The sequence below is a fragment of the Maniola hyperantus genome, chromosome 27, assembly GCF_902806685.2.
Source record: "Maniola hyperantus chromosome 27, iAphHyp1.2, whole genome shotgun sequence".
Taxonomy (NCBI): Eukaryota; Metazoa; Arthropoda; class Insecta; order Lepidoptera; family Nymphalidae; genus Maniola; species Maniola hyperantus.
In genome coordinates this window covers 2979167-2994579 of record NC_048562.1, presented here as the reverse complement: position 1 = coordinate 2994579, position 15413 = coordinate 2979167, and the positions used below count along the sequence as shown (strand labels likewise).

Here is a 15413-nt window from a genome sequence, read left to right as displayed (position 1 = left end):
CTGAAAATATGCGACTACGCATTTGGTAAGATTAATTAGTATCCTACAAAAAAGTGCGGTGTTGATGACGTGTGAACGGGGTTTAACTACTGAAAACTTACTTTATAGCTCTAAGTTTCTTATAAGAATGCGGCTTTAAATGTCTTCTTCAAAAATCTAACATTAATAATGGGACTAATTCTGTTGTATACAATCACTAAACTAATTTGACATGTAACAATCTATTTCTAACTTGGTATCCTTATCCGCAGGGAGCATTATGAAAGGGATTTTAATTTTATTTATTTACTTATAGACTTAATCAAAAGTGAACATTTTACACCACACTTGGCAGACCAAAGCACTAGTGAAAAACCAGTCGAGAGCGAGTATGACTCGCACACTAAGGGTTCCGTGCCATTGTAAAAAATAATGTTAATATTTTTTTTTAAATTTTGGCACAAATTTACAGTTTTCGGATTTATTTTAGTTGTGCTATAAGACCTACGTAACTACCTGCCAAATTTCATGATTCTAGGTCAATGGGAACTATAAGGCTGGTTGATTTATGCTTGCTTGCTTGTTTGGTGTTTGTTTGAAAGTGATAGCAACACAGATCGTTTAGTTTAGAGATTTAATTAATTTAATTGTGTACAACTGTATTAGCCCCAATGTCTTCTAAAATATAAATGCTCAATGATCATTCTAACGTTTCACTATCTAAATATATAAGAGGAAAAGGTGACTGACTGATCTATCAACACACAGTTCAAACTGCTGGACGGATCAGGCTGTTTGGCATGCAGATAGCTATTATGACATAGGCATCCGCTAAGAAAGGATTTTTGAAAATTCAACCCCTAAGGGGGTGAAATAGGGGTTTGAAATTTGTGTAGTCCACGCGGACGAAGTCGCGAGCATAAGCTAGTACCATATATACAGCCGATACATAAAGCAAATAACGGATATGTGCCTCATTCTGATAATAACACGTCGAATCAAAACTACCATTATGCTGTAAAGCCTCCGCATTACGGCAGCGCGATACAAAGCGTCAAAATATTATTTCAAACATTTCGTATGGTAATGATTTTAAGCTTATTTCGTGGTTTAACGACATGTTTTAATGTATAAACGGGTACATACCACGATTAATTTTTGTTTTTATTTGTCGATATTTTAACCCAATTGCACGGGTCGTGGTCACGACGGGATTGCGGTGCTGCGAGAGATGAAGTTCGAGCTGTCAAGGGCAGTAGCGAACTACCCTCTTTCTTGTTCTTTTCGCTGGAACTTCACAGCTTCAAGCTGTCCGGCAAAATACACTCACAACGTCACTATTAACTTTCGATGTCGTACGATGCTGTCCTGGTTTGCATAATTCTACCACTGAATTTCACATACTTGCCAGTTTAAAATATGGTATGTACCCGTTTTATACATTAAAATATTTCGTATGGTGATTGTCGTACTAGAGCGGCGCTGCACAGCGCGACAGTGCACGTCGCGGGATACAGACCGTTTCACTATAACTTGTCACCTGCCGTCATGTTGGCACCATTTATTTTTTTGCTTTATTCCTTAGAAGTTAGGGTGTATTATTGTGTGATTTGCAATGGTGCCAACATAAAGTCAGGGGGTCAAGTTATAGTGAACGTTTGTAGAGAATATTTTGACGCGAAGTGTAATGCGGTCCGGCTTTAAGGGTCACTAGTATTCAAAATGGCTTTTAAAGGGGAAAAATTCAAGGACTCTGAAACACAGTGGAGATGTCCTTGAAAACCTCACGCTATGGCCGCTTGAAGTATTGCTCGTCGATCCGTTTGGCCAACGCGACTAATGTGTCGTACCGCCGGACCGTCTCGGCCAGCTTGCGACAGGGCAGTCGCGTCGTGATGATTGTGAACACGTGCCCGAAAACCAGGGCATCCAGTTCTGTTGGGCTGTGAATGGGAATAAGCAATTTTGAAAAAAAAATGAAAAAACAAATCTAGTTTCACACAGTCATAATACTCAATACTGCACGTTTTTTTGGCAAAATAAATGTTATCAAATACCTTGGATGAATGATCTCTATGTCAAATACACAGTAGCGAATAGAGTACCTTAAGAACCATTCACACGTTGACATCCCAAAAATTGAACACAGTTTTCACTGTGTAAACGGTTCTATACTCACTATATTTGCCACTACGTGTCTGGTAAGATTTAGTCTGAGTTTCATACGGTGTTAACACAGTAGTTTTTTGCAGGATAAACCTTACCGAATACGCAATGGCGCATACAAACTATAGAACCGTTCACACGTTGACATGCAAAAAATACGTACAGTTTTAATCGTGTGAACTGTTCTATACTCAATGTTTGTGCCACTACGTGTGACTGACTACGTATTTGGTAAGATTTATCGTGCAAAAAAACCTGCCGTGTTAATGCCGTGTGAAACCAAACTAAGACCCCGTTCACACGGTATTAACTACGCGCGTTTTTTTTTCAGAATGTATCTTACCGGACACGTAGTGTGATTATAGTGAAAGTTACACTATATTTCTTGTCAAATAAAATATTTTATAAAAGTAAACTACCATTCTGCATAAATAAAACTTACAACGACAAAAATTAACCATTAATTTATTATTTTTCAATACATACCTAATAAGTATTGTAATTTTTACCAACATTTTTTTAACTTTAGGTACGATTATAACATAGGTACACAATCTATGAAACTAAAATTAGGTACGGATCTAAATCTAATACTGTCCTTCTCCGCAAGAAGCGTTGTAAAAGGGATACCAATGCATTACAACCTGTCAGTTTATAGTCTGATTTTTAATTCCGTGGAATTCTGACGTTTCTTAATGTTAACAGAGATAAAACAGTTCCCACAAAGAAGAAAACTTTAAATAGGTAAATTTAAGTGCATAAATCGCATGTATGTAAGATCATCACTTGAGAACAAATCAACCGATTTGGCCGATTTTTTGTTGTTTTCGTAAAGAACAAAGTTTTTGTGAAAGAATTTCTTTAAAAAATCCTGAATCATAATCAAAGCGTGTACTTTTAGGCACATCAAGATCATTAAAATTAAAAGGAACTAAAAATAAACTTCGAAATGTTCAACATATAAGTCAAGATTACATCCTCAAATCAACCGGTCCCATTGCTGTCAGTTTTCACTTTCCACTGTTAAAGATTGCACCCTATTTTAGTGCGAAGTTTTATATTGATAGGGATTTAATGTAATTTGGGGTAAAATCGAACTTCAGGTGGTGGTCACACTGTTTTTCATACAAATAACTCCCCTGATGTATAAAAATGACAACGTCAGAATTCCACCGAATTAAAAATCAGTTTAATTTAATGTATAACGCGTAAGATTTGACTTTTCATGCACCGTTTTAATTTTTTGTTTCTTGCAGGTCATAATGAAAAATATGCATTGAGCTATTACAACTGGGGTAAGCAGTGCATTTATTCCTCTATGACCTGCACGCCACTCGTATTTGGCAAACAACGTGAAGTGTAGAAGGAATGACATTTCACAAGTAAGAAAATCTGACTGAGGGGGCCACGCTAGTTACAAACCTGTGGGTCAACCGTACTATTGACATGACAGTTGACCCATAGAGTTAAAATGGCGCGTGAGATGTCATTTTGTACGGACTAAACAACTGATTTGGCCACATTAAGTGTAACCCAATTAGTACGGATTTACTGTAAGATACTATTTAAAAAGATTTTTAACATTCCTTATGAAAGAATTCAAGATCTGTTAAGGTAAATCGCGCTCAATTTTTATGTTGGTAAGATAGTAAGTTAAAAAAATTAAACAGTGTTGCCATATGTTCAAAATCTCCTGTATTTAATCCACATCAGCCACTTGTATGTTATAAACGGCGTTATAACGACGTAATTGTTTCAAAAGATTTTCAACGCTTATTTCTTCGTTTTCGAATTGCATTTTTACCGTCGAATTCGAACCTGTAACCGTTATTTAATGTAAACTATAGAACGACTCTGGCTGAAATCTATAGAGCGCACTTTGACTTTGCTCAGACTTAAGATTGAGTTAAAACGAGACAGACTTATGTGAGAAATCTCGTATCGTCTCTGTCTCGTTTTAACTCTGTCTTAAGTCTAAGCAAAGTCAGAGTGCTCTCTATTATAGATCTCACCCTCTGAGTCTGACGACCTCCCTGACGCAGTGGTGAGCGCTATGGTCTTATAAGTCGGAGGTTTCGGGTTCGATTCCCCGCAAGAGCAATTTGGGAATTTATAATTTCTTAATTGTCTCTGGTCTGATCTGGTGGGAGGCTACATCCGTGACTAGTTACCACCAAACCGGCAACACTGTGCCGCCAAGCGATTCAGCGTTCCGGTACGATGGCGTATAAAAACCGAAAAGGGGTATGGGTTTAATAAAAATCGGTCAAGTGCAAATACAGCCTGTCGGAAATATCTGCAAACCTGGGTTAATGACGTCATGCAACGAGCTTGCGTTGGCAACGGTATTGGCACTGGTACTGGCAACGGTACTGGTAGAACGTAGTGTTTATATACTCTTTGGGTACTCATCATCATCATCATCAACCGATACACGTCCACTGCTGGACATAGGTCTCTTGTAGGGACTTCCACACGCCACGGTCTTGCGCCGCTTGAATCCAGCGGTACTTTGGGTACTGGTTAGGCGAAAATGGGCGAGCTGCGGGGAAGCGCATTCCAGCGAGGTGCGCAGATATTTTCGACGGGTTGTAATTACTTTACATCGAAAAATACGCACCTAGGTACGAATGAAACTTGAATCCATCTTCATCGGATTAAAAACAAGTTAAAAAATTAAATAAAAAAAAGAATAAAACCTGAAGGCAACCCAAGGAAGGGTTTCGATTGAGACTTTCCCTGTGAAGATCCTTTACCATCGTAGATAACTATGGAGTTTTTCTCGGATAGATCATGGTATTTATCTTCATTAACTTCACTAAAAATTAAATTAAATCTAAATATATAAAAGGAAAAGGTGACTGACTGACTGACTGACTGATCTATCAACGCACAGCTCAAACTACTCGACGGATAGGGCTGAAATTTGGCATGCAGATAGCTATTATGATGTAGGTATGCGCTAAGAAAGGATTTTTGAAAACTTAACCCCTAAGGGGGTGAAATAGGGGTTTGAAATTTGTGTAGTCCACGCGGACAAAGTCGCGAGCATAAGCTAGTACTACCTAAACACAATTCAATACCAATAACCATTTGCCTTATACTTGTAGTTTAACACTGGACCTTAGGCTGAGGTCTATAGAGCGCACTTTGACTTTGCTCAGACTTAAGATTGAGTTAAAACGAGACAGGTTTATGTGAGAGATATAGCTTTGTCTCGTTTTAACTCTGTCTTAAGTCTAAGCTAAGTCAGAGTGCACTCTATAGATATCACCCTCAAAGTCAAGATAGGGGCTTCTTTAGAGGACAATTCAAACGACATATTATGTCCTATTCAACATAATGTGCAATGTATTAAGATTGTGTTTGACACATGTCGTCTGAATCGTTCTCTAAAGAAGCCCCTATATCGTGCAAAACTCGGGGCCAATGCTCCACCTACGACGCAGCATTGACTCCGCGGCACCTATCTACGCAACGTTTGTTGACCTTTAGCGTCAGTCAGATATTCTTTCATCATCAGATGGCTCTTTTAACAGTTCTGGATTCTCTCTTTTTTTGATCCTACATTCCTACAGAAATCTCCTAAGTTGCCAGTACATAAGTAGTTTTAAAATTACCTAGTTTCAACGAAAATGTCCTTCTCGCATTCCGTATCTGTAGCACCCGATTCCATAAAATCATCTGTCATTGTCGCATCACTATCGAGATCCCCATCGATCATAGTATCGATTAAACCATCGATAACTTGTATCTCTTCTTCACCAATATCCAAACCAGTCACATCTGTTCTCTCATCGATTGTATCCAAATAATCGTTTATTTTCTTCTCGAAATTGTCATTCGGATACGCGATGACCTCAAAATCGTGTTTGTAACAATGCTCGATTATTTCATCAACTTTATCGATTATTTCAATGACTATATCGATTATGAAATTGTTCTCTTCGTTGATGACGCATTTCTTTGGACCGTCATATTGACATGTGATGTTGCCCTTTTCAGAAGTCATTATTATTATTTTCTTGGATGCAAACGGTTTGAAACCTGTGTTTTTATTACATCTGTGTTATTAACCGACTTCAAAAAAGGAGGAGGTTCTCAATTCGTCTTTCTTCTTCGAATCTTTTTTTTAACTACAGTATTGCAAAGCTGTGATAGCCTAGCGGTTAGGGTGTCCGCCTTCTAATGGGAGGTCGTGGGTTCGATCCCGGGCACGCACCTCTAAATTTTTCAGGTTTATGTGCGTTTTAAGTATTTAATTAACTTACCATTATATATTATTATCATTATATATTTTATATCACTTGCTTTAACGGTGAAGGAAAACATCGTAAGGAAAATACGGCATATATAATACGACCTACAGGATCAAACCGAGAGTTCCCTCACTCTAGTTCACCCTGCCCGTGATCGTGTGTTGATGATGATGTATAGATTAGAAATATTAACCGAAAACCTCCTTGTTAAACGCAACGGTCTCCCGACTGATACTCGTAACAACCCTGCGACACTAGGTACTCTTCTTGAGGCTAGCAAAAGGGTCCCTTAACTCTAGTTCACCCTGCCCGTGATGGTGGGATGATGATGATGATGATGATGATGATGTACAGATAAGAAATATTAACCAAAAACCTCCTTGTTAAACGCAACGGTCTCCCGACTGATACTTGTGACGCACAGCTTAGACCGCTTCTGTCGCGAGACGCTGCGGTCCGGGGACACTCGGCGACAGCATATTTGACAACCCTGCGATACTAGGTACTCTTCTTGGGGCTAGCAAATGCGATAAACATTATGATAGAACAGTACCCGTAGTATAAGATTTTACGTCTCACCAAACGTTGTTAGAATTCGAGAATCGAAACACAATAACATTAAAGTAAAATGGACCTAAAGAGCCTTGAATTGAAGTCAAAAATTCAATGCCACTGATTTTAATTTCGCAATGTTTCCGCTTGGAGCACTGGCTGTAGATGTGTAGACAAACTTGAGCTTTAAAACAAGGCACTTAAGATCCAGTTTACTATAACGCAGAAGTGTTTCGACTCGAATTCTAGCAACGTTTGGTGTGACGTAAAATCTTATACTACGGGTACTGTTTGAACTGAGCGAAGTGCGAGTCACCGAAGTTCTAACACGTCATTCAACCGCTTCAAAAACAACAAGACAACTTGCAACTAGACCTTAGTGTATGTGGCGGTTGCCACAGATGCAACTAGATGGCGCTATTCAATAGATAACATTTCATGACGTATCCCCGAACAAATGTACCGCAGACAGTACTCGCACTAACGGATTTTTCTGCTATCTGGACTATATTAAGAAATTTCAAGATACAACCGTCCGCGTCGGCCCAGCTGGCGCTACCGAGCACACCAACAGCTTGGTGGGAGATCTCCCTTTGTGTACAATCGAGCCTACACACCGCTCCCATACATGTATTAATGAATGAGCTAAATACCACCAAATAAATCACAACTACAGTCCTATTTCTAAATGTTGGTTAACTACTAAAAGTAGTTTTTGGGTTATCGCCATAAACGTGGGAATTTTCAATAACTAATGTTCCTATAAAATAATGCTACTTAGGATAAAGGTTACAGTGGCACCGATTCCGTTGGCTTTCTCTAAATCTAAAAGTCTAAATTTAGAGTATCTGCATCCTTTTCTTTTTAACAATGCTAAAAAGGGACAGAACATGAACTTTACATTTAAAGACTCTAAATTTTAGTGCACGCTACAAATTTAAACAGTAGGCTCGCGACTGTGCGCTAAAATCACGGGTTTTACCATTTAAAAATTAAATTTGAAACTGTCAAACTGCGTCTGTCCTTTTCATATTACATTAGTAAGAAGAGGATGCGAATACTCTAAAATTAGGTTGTGCTCAGAATCAGTACCAGTAAGGTTTTAGTTTACAATACTTTAACTAGCATTAACCTATAACTATATTACGTGATACCGTGATATTATATTTGAGATAGAATAAACGTACAGTCAGCTTCATTTGCGTCAAATTAGAGATCCGTAGCAAGTGTCGCAGAAGCGAACTAGTGAGCGGTTTGATCATCAGAGCCGCCTTGGGTCCCGTAGCTGATAGCAACGCTCTGACGTGGCCATAGATTAACGCATCCAACGGGGTTGGCCTAGATAAAGTGAGGTTATTAAGCAACAGCACTTATACCTTGGTCAGGGAGTCGAGCTAGCATCATATCTCTCCGTCTCTCTTACACAATTGCATAGAAGTGAAAAGGACGCATTGTGATCGTGATGAGTCAGTGGGAGTGGTTACTGGGTGGTCGCAGTGGCGCTAGTGACGGGTTTAATCATCAGTGGGGTGATTGGCTAATTTAGTGTCTATCAGCGGGGTGATTGACTAACTTTCCTTGGTCAGGGAGTCGAGGTAACATCACATCTCTCTGTCTCTCTTACACAATTGCATAGAAGTGAAAAGGACGCATTATGATCGTGATTGGTCAGTGTGAGTGGTTAGTGGGTGATCGCAGTGGCGCTAGTGAGGGGTTTAATCATCAGTGGGCCGCTAACTTAGTGTCTAACTGAATGATAGCCACCGAACTCTTTTGACATTGGTTGGTTCGACATTGCTGTTTTATTGAGTGATATGAAAATAAAAATAAATGTCAAATGAGCTCAGTGGCTTTCATTCAGTGTCTGACAGTATTTAGAGCCGCATTGGGTCCTGTAGCTGATAGCAACGCTCTGACATGGCCATAGATTAACGCATCCATTGGGGTTGGCCTAGATAAAGTGAGGTTATAAAGCAACTGGACTTAGGCCTTGTTCAGGAAGTCGAGCTAACATAGTACGCTCTCTCTCACACAATTAAGAAGAGAAAAGGACGCACTACGATCGTGATTTTTGGTTGTGATTTTTTAAGCAGAATGGTAGTTAAATTTATTGTAATGTGTGACATTTTGGTTTTTGACGAAGTATCATTTTCATCATACCTATTCGAAAAACGAAAATTGGCACTAATTGGGATCAAAGAATCCCAAAAGAACAAAATTCTATTTTGTTAAACGCAGTATAGTAACATGGGAGTTTGAACTTTCTCTCTTCTGATTGGTCCGCGTTCGTGCTTTAGTGTATGTTTTGTTTTTTCTCATAGGTATGAAAAATGTTGTGTGTATCACTCGGTGTCAAAATATTTTGTTCCCGGGCGGCATAAATTGAACTCCTCGCTGCGCTCAGGATTCTACTTTAGAATTTTCGCTCTGAATTCAATATAACGCCCTCGAGGAACAAAAAATCAATCACTTTATCCTAAAGTGACGTGAATGAAGTGAGTTTTTTTTTATAACTATTTCTTAACAATGTTTTTTGAATTAGTAGATAATCCATGAAAGTATATGTTAGAGAGTGCCAGCGCGTGCTTGCATGCATAGTCGCTGATCATTCTTCCCTGTGTTGGGCAATACGCAGAGAAACTTTCAGCTTTTATAAAATAACGAAGGTCCGGCACGCGCTGGCTCTTAGTCCATGTGTTCAAAGTAACTTACGTGCCAAAGAAGTAGTCCCTATCGCCAAGCCTTTGACTCAACGAGTTACAGCACTGCTCCACCTGTAAATATAAATAACCTGCAAACTGCTACAATCAATTTAAATTGATGGAAAATGAAAAAGACATGTAAGTATAATTCCCGCAAATTGCTATTGCGCTGGAACCATGTCTCATTAGCATCGAAATGACGTCATTATGACGTCAGCCGAAATAAGAATATACCATCAGCTCGAAACTTCAGTCTAGTGCTGACGTCACTAAATTGGCGGCCACGCGATTAGCAATTTGCGGGACTTACCTATACATTATTGAAGAATTCATACTAATAATATAAATGCGAAAGTGTGTGTGTCTGTCTGTCTGCTTTTAAAGGCCCAAAAGTTTAACCAATTTTGATGAAATTTGGTACAGAGTTAGCTTACATCCCGGAAAATCAGAGTGCCCACGGGATTTTTAAAAACCTAAATCCACGCTGACGAAGTCGCATTCATCATCTAGTCTAATATATATGTCCGTCTTAGACTTTGAAACCATCCAACTTCCAAGCCATGTGTCCCAAACCAGTTTCATTAGAAAGGCAGTAATACGAAGATGATTAAAGACCACTAAAACAATGTGTTAGGCACATGAAATTTTCACAAAATGTTTATTTCTATTGCATTTATAACAATAAAAAATTGGCCAAGTTCGAGTCAGGCTCGCGCAATGAGGGTTCCGTACTACAGTCGTATTTTTTCGACATTTTGCACGATAATTCAAAAAATAAAAATCTGTTTTAGAATGTACAGGTGAAGACCTTTCATATGATACCCCACTTGATATAGTCACTCACTTCGAAAGTTGAAAATACTAATTATTAGTTCATGACCACAATTTAAATTTTTTTGTGTGATCTAACCCTAAGTTCACGGTTTTCAGATTTTTCTCCAAATGTCAGCTATAAGATCTACCTACCTGCCAAATTTCATGATTCTAGGTCAACGGGAAGTACCCTGTAGGTTTCTTGACAGACAGACAGACAACAAAATGATCCTATAAGGGTTCCGTTTTTCCTTTTGAGGTACGGAACCCTAAAAATAATGAAAATGGCCATTAAAATTAAAAAAAAGTGGTATTTTCTCATACGATGGTACGGTACCCTTCGTGTGCGAGTCCAACTCGCACTTGTTCTTACACGATCGGGGGGGGGGCTGTTCCGAAACCATCCTTTTTTTTTTTTTTTTTTTTTGATCACGTAAATTTCACTAATACATTTTAAAATAAACAGTTCGCCATCCTCTGGAAACTGTTAAAGTTTATGTGAGGATGGCGAGTTCGCGTTATACAAATTTAACAAAATCTAGGTAAAAAACTGTTGTAAAAATTAAAAGCTGTTAATTAGTGCATATTTGTACATATAAAATATCGTTACATGAAACACTTCCTAGACCTAGACTAGGCATCCATAGAGGCACCTAGATCCAGGAAGTGCCTCTTACAATTTCTTATAAAAATCGCTCTTTTACTGTAGGTATTTTGCAAAGTTAAAGCTACTTATTCATTATATTTGCTAAGATATAAAAGTAGGAATGAAGAATACTTACATCAGCCAATACCTGGTCCAGTGTCTTGTCGTGCCAATGCAGCGCTTTCAGCCGCTTGATAACGCTGGAGCGCTTAGACCTGGTCTGCAGCCATCCTAGGGGCCAAGGGTACACTGAGGAGTTGCGGACCCGGGTGACCGCGTTGAACGTGTCTTGATCTACCCATGATATGTACAGCTGGAAAAGAATGCACGATTTTTTAAACTGCTATATTATTTTTCACTCAGCGGGCGATGGAGAGAGCTATGCTTGGAGTTTCTCTACGTGATCAAATCAGAAATGAGGAGATCTGTAGGAGAACTAGAGTAAACGACATAGCTCAACGGGTTGCGAAGCTGAAGTGACAATGGGCAGGGCACATAGTTCGTACAACCAATAGACATTGAGGTCCCAAGGTGCTGGAATGGCGACCTCGCACCGGAAGACACAGCGTTGGAAAACCGCCACTAGGTGGATGGACGAGATCAGACGAGTCGCAGGGAGCCGCTGGATCCAAGCGGCGCAAGACCGTGGCGTGTGGAAGTCCCTACAAGAGACCTATGTCCAGCAGTTGATATTATTTTTATTCCAGCGCTTCTTCTGCTTCAGGCATGAATAGAATAGAATAAAATAAAATTACAATTACATAATACGAAACATATGTAATAGTTTGGTACTTAATAGCGTACGCGACTGACGTACGCGACCGATATCAGCCTCATTACTAAAGGAAGACATACCTCAGCATTAACCAAAACGTTGGTGATCAAGCTCATATAAGCTCTCATCTCGGCTCGTTCCTCTGTGCTCAGTCTGGCACATAGAGACACATTCTTGTTGGCTGCGAACTGTACTATCGGCTCTAGCTCTGACACTACGAAGGCTCCACACTTGATGAAGGGAACTCTGCCAGAGGGGGACATGAATTCTGCATTCCAACGCATCTCTACTTCGAAGGGTAGGTTGCACATCTGTGGACAATACTGAACTATAGTTATACCATTTGACTGAGATGGCTAGTGGGGTAGTGTGTGCGTTGCGGGAGGGTGACAGTGGCGTTAAATTCTTTTTTTTTTTTATTAGGAACACACAATACATTAATTTAACACAAACTACGACACTTATAGATACTTTTTTTTTTCAACTGACATATAAGCTACTTTTTCTCCTGGTAAATCACAGGATTATAAAAGTCGTAGCCAATACCGCAGCAGTTCGATCCTGGGCGCGCAGTGCTCACAACTTACTTTTCGGAGTTGTTTATTTATTTTTTATTTGTACCAAAAATATTTAGAATAAAGAGAAAAAAATACTAAAAAAACCGACTTCCAAAACCATAACGTTTGTTCCTACACGTGGTTTCGACTTTTTTTATGTATGTACATCGATTTTTTTCAGGTTTCTGGACCTATTTGCAAAATATTGTTTTTTAATCAACAGAGGATGTTTCGGTGGTGGCCCCGTAAAAATTTCTGGATCCAAATCCTCAATCCTGACGCTGCCAGGTTACTGCAGGTTACTGACAAGCGATGAACAAATATTAATAATAGTATAGATTTAAGATTATCAACCTTCAAGAAAGCCTGTACAGCCAAACAGCTGGCGTTATCCGGCAGCAGGATCTGCTCCACTTCGTACGGCTGGAACAGCTTGACATTCTCCGGCCATGGCTCTTGTGCTGTATATAAACATTTCTTTTTAAAAGCTTTTCTTTACTTTGACTTCTTCATATCGTCATTTAAGTTCTAACCACAAAATTAGTGCATAAAGAAGAAGGGTTTAGAGCCTCAATAGCTCAACCGGTATAGGAGTGGACTGAAAACCGAAAGGTCGACGGTTCAAACCCCGCCCGTTGCACTATTGTCGTACCTACTCCTAGCACAAGCCTGACGCTTAATTGGAGAGGAAAGGGGAATATTAGTCATTTAACATCATTTAACATATTAGTCATTTTAAAAAAAAATGAGATATGTCTTGTTTCTGTCGGGTCTGGGTTTTTTTCCTATGGGGCGTGACCCTTCTCCTTTTAAGAAAGGACTCACCGTATCTGCTCTATGGCTGAAATCTATAGAGCGCACTTTGACTTTGCTCAGACTTAAGATTGAGTTAAAACGAGACAGACTTATGTGAGAGACATGGCTCTGTCTCGTTTTAACTCTGTCTTAAGTTTGAGCAAAGTCAGATTGCGCTCTATAGATCTCACCCTATGTGTCAACTGTCATGTCAAAAGTATGGATTAAGAACTAAAATCTAACTATTGACATGACAGTTGACACATAGAGCTAAAATGGCGAGTGAGATCTCAAAATGTATGCACCATACTGCTATTTTGCATTTAGCTTGCAAGTTGCAGGCAATTAAGTAGTGAGTATTTTTTTAAATATACAAATAAGTCACATAAAATTACAGGTATATTTTATAATCAAACACATGCGATAAATCATTTTAAAATTCTATTCTATGTAGTATAAATTAAATAATAACACTAATTTTGCTGTACACAAATGTCTAAATTAAAGTTACAGGTCCAAAAGGAATATTGTGAAAATTATTTAAGTAAAAAGAAGTACAAGTACCCTGCAGAAAATATTGTACATCAACCTTTAGAAAGAGATAGCGGTTTTGTAGAGCTTTGACTCTGTTGTTGAGACCGACAAAACGTCTCATAGGTATGTGTGACAGAGACAACGCTCTACATAACTTCTTTCTAATAGTTGATGTACAATATTTCCTGCCAGTAGATATTATGTTACACAAAAATATCTAAAGTGAAGACTTAAACATAGGACACTTAGTTCACATTTGTAGAGCACTATCTCATCTACTCTTATGAGTTTTTATCTTCTGTCTTACTCATCACTGCGCATGAATTATACTTAAAACACCAAGTAATATGAACGTAACATGTCTATGGTATAAAATATATCATTACTTCCAAGTCAGATCAGACCATAAATTTATTTACTTTAGAAACTTGTGTACAACATATTTCAAAGTTAAAACCATTGTATTAATTACAAATATCAAAAAAAAGGCAAACCTAACCTCCATTCCATCATTTACAGATTTTCAAACATCTAAAAACTGCTTTGTATTTTAGCGAGTGTTGTAAGTAATATAATGTTAGACACATTGTTATTATTACATTGTTACACAAATAAAAACTTTAAAGTTCTAAACCTATGCACGCCAAAACTAAAAAAAAAACTTTATACCAAATATGAAATCATCTTCCTTCATTTTAAAAATATTAAAAAGACTACAAAGTGATGTAAGTTGTAACTATGGACAGTCACTTCGAAGATTTAGGGCACCCGGTATCTATAATTAAATAATCGTGTCAACCATTTAAATATAACTAAAAACAAAAATTATGTAATGTGTGACATCATGTAAATAAAGATTGATTTTAGATTTTAACGATATAACGCACTCACCATTAAGCGATGTGATTATAGTGTCTTTAAGGGATATCTCCGGCATGATTTTGTTACGGGCAAGTTTCAGGTTTTATGAAATATCGGGTATTTTCATGAATTCAAAAAAATGGAAAGACACAAATCGAAAACACGACCATTTTTTGTTGACAACCACAGAGTACATTATATATACAGGTAACAACCCAACCACAGACCTATAGGCTTAGAAAGTACTCTGTGGGCAACATATAGGCTTAACCGACAAGACACAGACAAAATCATATGTAATAAACCTTGTTTCACATACAAAGTACCTACTCTGTGGGCAACATATAGGCTTAACCGACAAGACACAGACAAAATCATATGTAATAAACCTTGTTTCACTTGGTTGTTTCACATACATAGAGTAAAGGAAAGTTGCCCTAATCCATACTAACATTATAAATGCGAAAGTGTGTCTGTCTGTCTGTCTGTTTTCAAGCTTTTCACGGCTCAACCATTCAACCGATTTTGACGAAATTTAGTACAGAGATAGCTTGCATCCCGGGGAAGGACATAGGCTACTTTTTATCCCGGAAAATTGAAGAGTTCCCACAGGATTTTTAAAAACCTAAATCCACGTGGACAAAGTCGCGGACAAATAAAATAGTCGATTGTATCATACTCGCGTAGCCGTAATCCACCTGCATGCCACACTCGGTGGCATGCAGACAGATTACGCTCCTCATTTGCCGGCTTTCATCGAGTGACCTATATCAC

General features: G+C 38.4%; 1 protein-coding gene across 1 annotated transcript; it reads right to left on the bottom strand.

Annotated features, from left to right (window-relative positions):
- Nucleotides 1-2363: 2363 nt before the first annotated feature.
- LOC117994590 (uncharacterized) lies at nucleotides 2364-14817 on the bottom strand. The gene is made up of 10 exons (XM_069508036.1): nucleotides 14670-14817; nucleotides 12804-12910; nucleotides 11973-12203; nucleotides 11254-11430; nucleotides 9669-9730; nucleotides 8144-8294; nucleotides 6774-6921; nucleotides 5766-6192; nucleotides 4845-4963; nucleotides 2364-3963 (listed from the first exon to the last, which is right to left on the bottom strand). Exons 1-10 carry the CDS (start codon nucleotides 14713-14715, stop codon nucleotides 3845-3847), a joined length of 1587 nt encoding a protein of 528 aa, XP_069364137.1. The 5' UTR covers nucleotides 14716-14817; the 3' UTR covers nucleotides 2364-3844.
- Between the last annotated feature and the right edge of the window lie 596 nt (nucleotides 14818-15413).